This window comes from Notothenia coriiceps, unplaced genomic scaffold (genome assembly GCF_000735185.1).
Source record: "Notothenia coriiceps isolate Sejong01 unplaced genomic scaffold, NC01 NC01_scaffold00017810, whole genome shotgun sequence".
NCBI classification, from domain to species: Eukaryota; Metazoa; Chordata; class Actinopteri; order Perciformes; family Nototheniidae; genus Notothenia; species Notothenia coriiceps.
In genome coordinates this window covers 5,669-13,031 of record NW_011350511.1, presented here as the reverse complement: position 1 = coordinate 13,031, position 7,363 = coordinate 5,669, and the positions used below count along the sequence as shown (strand labels likewise).

General features: G+C 42.9%; 1 protein-coding gene across 1 annotated transcript; it reads left to right on the top strand.

Moving 5' to 3' along the window:
- Nucleotides 1-864: 864 nt before the first annotated feature.
- LOC104950566 (insulin-like growth factor-binding protein 3) lies at nucleotides 865-7,050 on the top strand (the record flags this gene model as incomplete). The annotated part of the gene is made up of 3 exons (XM_010777104.1): nucleotides 865-1,407; nucleotides 4,439-4,686; nucleotides 6,931-7,050. Coding segments are annotated over exons 1-3 (732 nt in total), but the record flags the coding sequence as incomplete, so codon positions are not given.
- Nucleotides 7,051-7,363: the final 313 nt, after the last annotated feature.

The window sequence follows — 7,363 nt, the reverse complement described above, 5'->3', positions numbered from 1 at the left end:
GCTGAGCCTGCAGAATCCGAACACGTTTTTTAATATAATAATTTGTAATCCTGTGGGGTTGAAGGGGGGCACACTGGAGGGAAGGTGCCGGGGGTCTGGATGCTTGCTGGGGGAGAGGGATGGGGGTGAGGTGCCGGATCACCAAGTCTGCTCAGTGTATGTGAAAGGTGAGCACTGCTTCTGAAACTGCTTGGATGAAGGGTTCAGGTATGCAGTCTGGCCTGCACGTGCACGCTAACTGTGGCCGATGTTGGACATGTGCACCCCAACACTGCAGCTTCTGCAACCCGCAACAGTCAAGCAAACCTCTACGGCTAAACCCACCACTGAGCCTGTGGTGACACAAGTTATATGCAAAGAAATTATTGTTTTAGTGGGTTAATATGGAGGCCACCTACACACCTGCCCTGAGGAATGTTTATCAGTATTGCATGTGGGGGGTTCCACCAATGGCATTCACTACATATCTATGATTCCAGCCGGGGATGTGGCCAGTGGTGCGGAAACCTCCACAGGTTGAGGAACAGTCAACACAGGAGAAATCTTTCCTGGTGCAACATTTTGCTCTTCTCGTAGAAATCTGCATCTGTGCATTTCAGAAAGAAATATAACTAAAAGCAAGGAGTAAGGTAACTGACACTTGCATGCTTTCGTGCATGTCATCTGCAGCTCACTTTACTAGACAAGGATTATCCAGATTGAAATGAACACCTTTGCTTTTTCTTATCAGAACAGAGTTGAGCATGAGAGAAGAAAAGGGATTAAAAGTGTTGAACGTGTGCGCAGCTCTCTCTCTCTCTCTCTCTCTCTCTCCTTTCAGACTGGATGTAGCGGTCCCTCACATCGGGGCTCTCCGTTTACATTATTCATACGGAGGAGGGTGTGACTTGTTGGCTCTTTTTTCCGACTGTATAAAACGAGAAGTTCGCGTAAAAGAAAATACAGATGGATAAGGCTAGCCGGCTCGCTGTGTCACAGAGAGTACCCTTAAGCCAACGTGACAACTCACATACTGTCCCTTTGTGACCAGCTTCATAGGCAGAATGCCCGGTATCTGCGTGCTTTGTCTGGCCGCGGCTCTGGCTGCGTTCACCCGGCTGGCCGGAACGGTGGGGCCGGTGGTCCGCTGTGAGCCGTGCGAAGCCAGGGCGCTCCTGCAGTGCACGCCGCTGCCCAAGGACTGCACGGAGCGGCTCAGGGAGCCCGGCTGTGGCTGCTGCATGACGTGCGCTCTCGGTGAAGGACAGGCGTGTGGAGTGTACACGGCGCGCTGTGGCTCCGGCTTGACCTGCCAACCCCAGCCGGGGGAGAGCCGACCCCTGCAGGCTCTGCTGCAGGGACGGGGAGTGTGCTCCAGCGCCGTGTCCAAAAAACTCAACAACATTCTTATAACGGCGCAAAAACAAGGTAGGCTATAGGTGTTTTCATTACATTTGTAATAGTTTGGGAATTATATTGTTGTTTTTTTGTGCGTGCGTAATTATTGGGTGCCGTTGACAGCCGCTCTCTCCATGAGGTGTTCTCTGTGCGGAGTTCCATGTGCATGTACGAAAAGAAAGTGCGTAGTATTGATAGTGGATGTGATAAAGACTGGCCTTCTGAAGATGCAAAGCACAAATAAATATGCGCAAAATGCATTCTGTGGGCTGTTTTGCAGCCTGCCACAACGCAAATCACCATTTTAGTCGTGGGGTTTTAGAGGGGAGGCTTGACATTGCACAGTGATGTGTTCGCCTGGGTTTAACAAATCCCATAGGCTCCTGAAAGTTTTAGTGGATAACACCAGCTGGGTTGGACGTTTACGCAGCAATGTATCGTTGCTTTCCCACCAGGAGGAATCTCTTTCCCATTTGTGTACTGATTTTGACAATGATGCGTTATATGTCAAATTAAATGTAAGGTATTAAATGATTGTCGTGCAGAATGTTTGTTTAACGGTAAGGATAACACTGCTCTCTAACACACACGCACACGCACACCCACACACACACACACACACACACACACACACACACACACACACACACACACACACACACACACACACACACACACACACACATACACACAGCCTGGCTCCCTCAAACCAATAGTTAAGGAATGCCACATACATTCAGTAAGTATACCGTATTTAGCTGAGGCTGAGCCCAGACCATGTCCTTGTCTTCTGTAATGTCCTTATTTTCCTTCAAGGAATGCTCATGGATTTTTGTACACGGCATGAAAATATGTGCTGCCTCTTTCATCCTGGACAAGCCAGGATGTTTGCCAAAACATCTCGACTGTCTGGCAAAAGAGAAAGGGGGTGGGGGGGGGGCAATGTCCCTGTACTCTCTATAAGCAACCAATACACTCACTCAAGACTTAATCATTGAACTCAAAATGTGCACCCTGGTCAATGCATGGTTGTTTCTCTAATATTAAGAGGTATTTTATATCTGCATGGTGTTTTGTGTGAATGGATGCATGCTGCTCGCACTGGTGAAACGGCACACATGCCACCTACATGTGAATACACACTGTTGTGTGTATAGGCACTGCTGACGTCAGACCTCCAGGAGCCTCTGTGTGTTTTCTTCTTCCTGGTTATTTGTTTTGGCCATGGAAGCGTGCAGTGTGCAAGCACGCATTGTCATATACACACACATGTTTATGCATCCACCAGCATACACACACACAGTTACTGCAGTCCTACTTTTTCACTTCCTGACATGTAGCCTGCATATTTATCCTCCTCTCTCCTCCTCTACTGTCAGTTATTATGCCTTTTGAGTCTTTGATTAAACACAAAAATAAAATTATTTCCAATTTAAGAGCAAAGAGATGCGTCTTATAGCACTGTTATGGCTTGTCAAGAAGAAGACAATAAATAGCAGCCGTGAGACAGGTTTCAATACAGTCTATGGTCTCAATGCATGCTTATTTCTAGTATCTCCCCTATTGAAGAAAGGGAAATGATCCCAAGCGCCCCTGATGGTGAGAGTGTGTAAATGCGGCCCAGTGGTTTCCACCACCATCAGTCCCCAGCTCCAGTGCAGCCTCTCCTCCCAGACATTAACAAGCTCTCCTCACCGCAGTTTGTGCTGTTTACCCCTTTGCCATTATACAAACAAATTGCGTAATGTGTTTATCTAAAACGCCCCAGACTTCCTAGAAATGTTATATAAAAGTTTATATTGACAATAAAAATGAATGCTTTCAGGAATCTTAAAAAGGGCTCAATATTGTTGTCCTTGTTTATGGAAGTTTATGGACATTTTTTGAAGGGTTCAGAAAACCCATGTGAAGGTTGTTTTAGGTTAAAAGAGCATTTGTTGGTTTCTGACGTCGTCTTGTTTTAGTTGATGCTGTTGTTGACATTCATGTTGTTATTCCAAATCCTGAAGAGCCTGGGAGACTATGGAGCCCCACCACCTCACTAATTGATCAGGTGGTCACAGAGAAAGGGCTGCCAGCCTGCCTGCCCACACGAGCTACACCCCTAAATGTCCGTCCGCCGCCCTCACCGCAGCTCTCAAACACAAAATCTGCTTTGAGTTAACGGTTTAAAACTGTGTTTGGGTGTGTGTGAGCCACTGCATGTGTGTTCCCATCGTCCCTCTGCCTCTTCAGGACGTCTCCAAGCTCAGTTAGCTCCTCCGACTTTGGCCTTGTGGTGACGTTACCCGGCAGGCGGCACATTGCGTGTAGTTTGGTCAATTCCTATATTAGGTAGGAGTGTATAGAGCCCCCTCCTCTCTTCCCAATTGGTCAGATGCCCCCCCCTCTGTCTTTAACGGTTTGACAGTAATCTTTGCCAAAGGCTAATAATATATCTGCTCCCTCATCTCCTACTTTATCTCTTACCGCGCTAACCTCCTCCTCTTTTAGCCACAATCCCCTATTTCACCACCCTACACATATAAACTCATACATAACATGTTCTTCTCCCGAGTGACCTTAAAAAGTCTTGTTTACACTCATTGAGCCTCTGCAACTATCTTTTGGTCTGCATGTTATGGAAATGTGTGGATATGAAATCATCATGTTTCTGTTTATTTTCTCCAACCCACAAAGCAATGAGCTAACTTTTTTTCTCTCTTTTGGATTAAGAGACACAGGTGTTTAACATCCTGTAGAACAATGTTTTATTGGAATAGTAAAGTAAAATCATAGCTGATTTGATGATATTAAGTCACTGTTTTTGCAAAAGATAGATATTTATTGTAAGAATTCAAGTTTTTCTGAGACCTTACATTTCAGATTTGTAAAACTTGTATTTTCTGGTGAAACGAGTTATTCTACTATTCCGGCATACTGTAAAATAGGAGTGGCAGTCTGTGGAGTCCAATGTAGTCTACATTTGAAGAATTTAAGTCATGTCATAGGATCTGATGCTAACTTGTGCATTGTTCAGTTCCAAACGTTTTAAAACTGATGACTTGACTTACCCCTTCAGATAACGCTGGAAATCAGGTAGTAGGCTGTTCCAACAAGACCACAACGGTGACGATGGTGCCTGGCGTGGTGACCGTGAATGGTGGGCACAGTCGGGGGTCGATTGACAGCAGGCTTCCGATGCAGAACAAGCTGATCCAGAAAGATCAGAACAAGAAGACTCAAAGCTTCAAGTTGGAATCGGTTTCAAGGGGAGCCAACATGGACATGCACAACTTCTCCCTGGAGAACAAGAGGGAGACCGAGTATGTAAGTCACACTAAGAGGCAATGAGATGTCTGTAACGTGTTATAGTGTTGCTATACTTGTATGATAAACAGTAGGCCTAGAGGTTCTTAGAGACCTGCTAAGACATTTAAAAATTACACATTCAAATGTCAACATGATAGTGTTTGCCTTTTGAAAACAGAAATCAGGAACATTATTACGCAAAAACGTCCAAAAAAAAGCGTGCTTAAAAAATCATTAGCGTTATCTTGCAATGTGTTTTGCTAGCAAACTAGTTAGCTCTCATTCTTACGTTACAAAACAATGCTTTGTGTAGCATGCATTTACTTTGAACAAAGTTATATACATTTAAGTGTAGGTGGCAATATGATAACTGAAATAATAAAAACAACATAACGTTACCCCGGGGCAGATAATCGCAGAGGCTGACAGCAGCCCGGTGTTTTGCTAGCTAGTTAGCGTTAGCTCTCGAGCTAACGTATTTTTTCACACATTTATAATTAATAAAGTCTGTCGTTGATTTCTTGTTTGCTAGTTAGTAAGCTCACTGACGTTAGCTTGCCGTAATTCGCAAATTCGGCCAATGCAAGCCAGCTAACTAGTGATATTGCTTGTTCAGTTGTTAGGTAGATAGCATGTTGCCTAACTTGTGGCCGACTTTTATCGATTTTCTTTTATATTTGACAAGTTTTAGTTTGTTACCTGAAGTTTTGCCTGCCGCTTTTACCACTTGGCACTACAGCCTAGTGGACGTTCAGGATAGAGAGACGCCACCACTCACATGCATTGATGATAACCCATGCACTGTACTATGTGACATTATTAATATAAAGATAAACCAGATACAATCATAATAAGAAACTGCTTTTGATGTGAAATGTGGTCAGTGCTATTATATTTCATGCACCTAGTCTTTCTATAAAGTAACCAGTAGCACTTAAATTGTCCATAAACCTATATTCACAATTGTTCAAGGCTGTCTTTAAAAATGTATCAGGTACCCCTATAAGCATTGTCTCAAACATATTTAATACATTTAAGACATGTTTAACTTGTATTACTGTAGTAAACCACAGGTGCAACAAATTACACCAGGAACCTGAAATCAGTAGTTAATAAAAACTATCAATTATTAATTTGATTATTTACACCTGTTCATCTTTGTACATTGCATTTTATTTAGGTTATTGGGTCACAATTTATTTTCAAAAACGTTTCTTGACTTAAAACTATTCCTGATCCAAATTCTATACTCAATTCAATACAGCAGGGTGCTTAATTTACTGTAGGATGTACTAATGAAGGCTGTGTTGAATGAAAGCAGAGTAAAAATGTTACAGGACTGCTTTTTTTAATATTTGATAAAGTTGTATGAACTGATTGCAATAATGTAAACAAACAAATGCAATCCAAGGACAAAAGGTCATGTTTAATCATGCTTAACTTCCACAAATAAACACCTAAATAAATAGTATTTCTAAATCATTGGTGACTTAAAATAACAATAACTAGTTCCAGTTAAAGAAAAATCTTCTCTGCATCTGAAACTCACCAGATTCAAAATAAATGGGGTTTTAAAGTTGATATATGGAAGATCTTCTTGAGAGTCACAGTTCCCCTTTTTAGGACTAACCTCTGTCAATAGGCATTAAACCATATGCTATTTTGGGACAGCAGTCTGCAACATTTTCATTGCATGCCTTGGACTCCACCTACTGATTAGCAGACCTGGTAAAGGGGGAGAACTCCTCAGTAAAATTACCTGCTGAAGGAATTTATTGGAATTACTGCTGGCTCTTCATAGCATATGGATGCATTTGGCAAGAATGCATACAGCTGTCATCCTGTGATAGATGATTTGCGTGCACCCTTGAAAAATATACTAACAGTTAGGGGAATCTCAACAAGGCCTTGCTCGACAGACCGATTTGTTTTTAAATACTCCACAGAGTACCTTTTTAAGTTATTAACTATCATTTTTAAACAACATTTTCTAGAAATGGTAAGCCTGGACAAAACAATAGGATAATCACTGCAACCCAAAGTCTTATACATCTCAAATGTTTGTTTGAAAAAGCAGACACCAACATTCTGTTCATCATATACTGTGTAAAAATTATATTTTTGTTTTACTTAAAATCAACTTAAAGGGAGAGTTAATTGGACATTCTGATGTTAACCATGAACTGCTATAATTGCATTGTGATGGTGTAAGGATGAGTGTGTAACAGTGGCGTCCCCGGCGTGTGTTTGCCGTGTTGCTAGGGGCCGTGTCGGCGGGAGATGGAGAGCATCCTGAGCGGTCTCAAAATCAGCAACGTGCTCAACCCGAAAGGTTTCCGCATACCCAACTGTGACAGAAAGGGCTTCTACAAGAAAAAACAGGTGAGTGGCTCTCTCTGCTGTTTTATCTCCCCTTTTCACTCACACACTTCAACAAGGACACACACTACTGCTGACATGGAAGTAGACCCCCCGCATGCCTGAACACTTCCAAAGAATCCTAAGCGACTCATCCCACCCACACATACACAATCCCCCTTTCTTTTCTTTTTTTTGCAGCTCAGGTTGCCTTGACAGCCACATCAACACTATATTATCAGAATGGCTAATAACCATGTATTACTCTCCGGTAAATGCACTGCAGCCGTCTGACTCATGCCTCACAGGAAATGAAGTCGGTCAGGTGTGTTTGTGG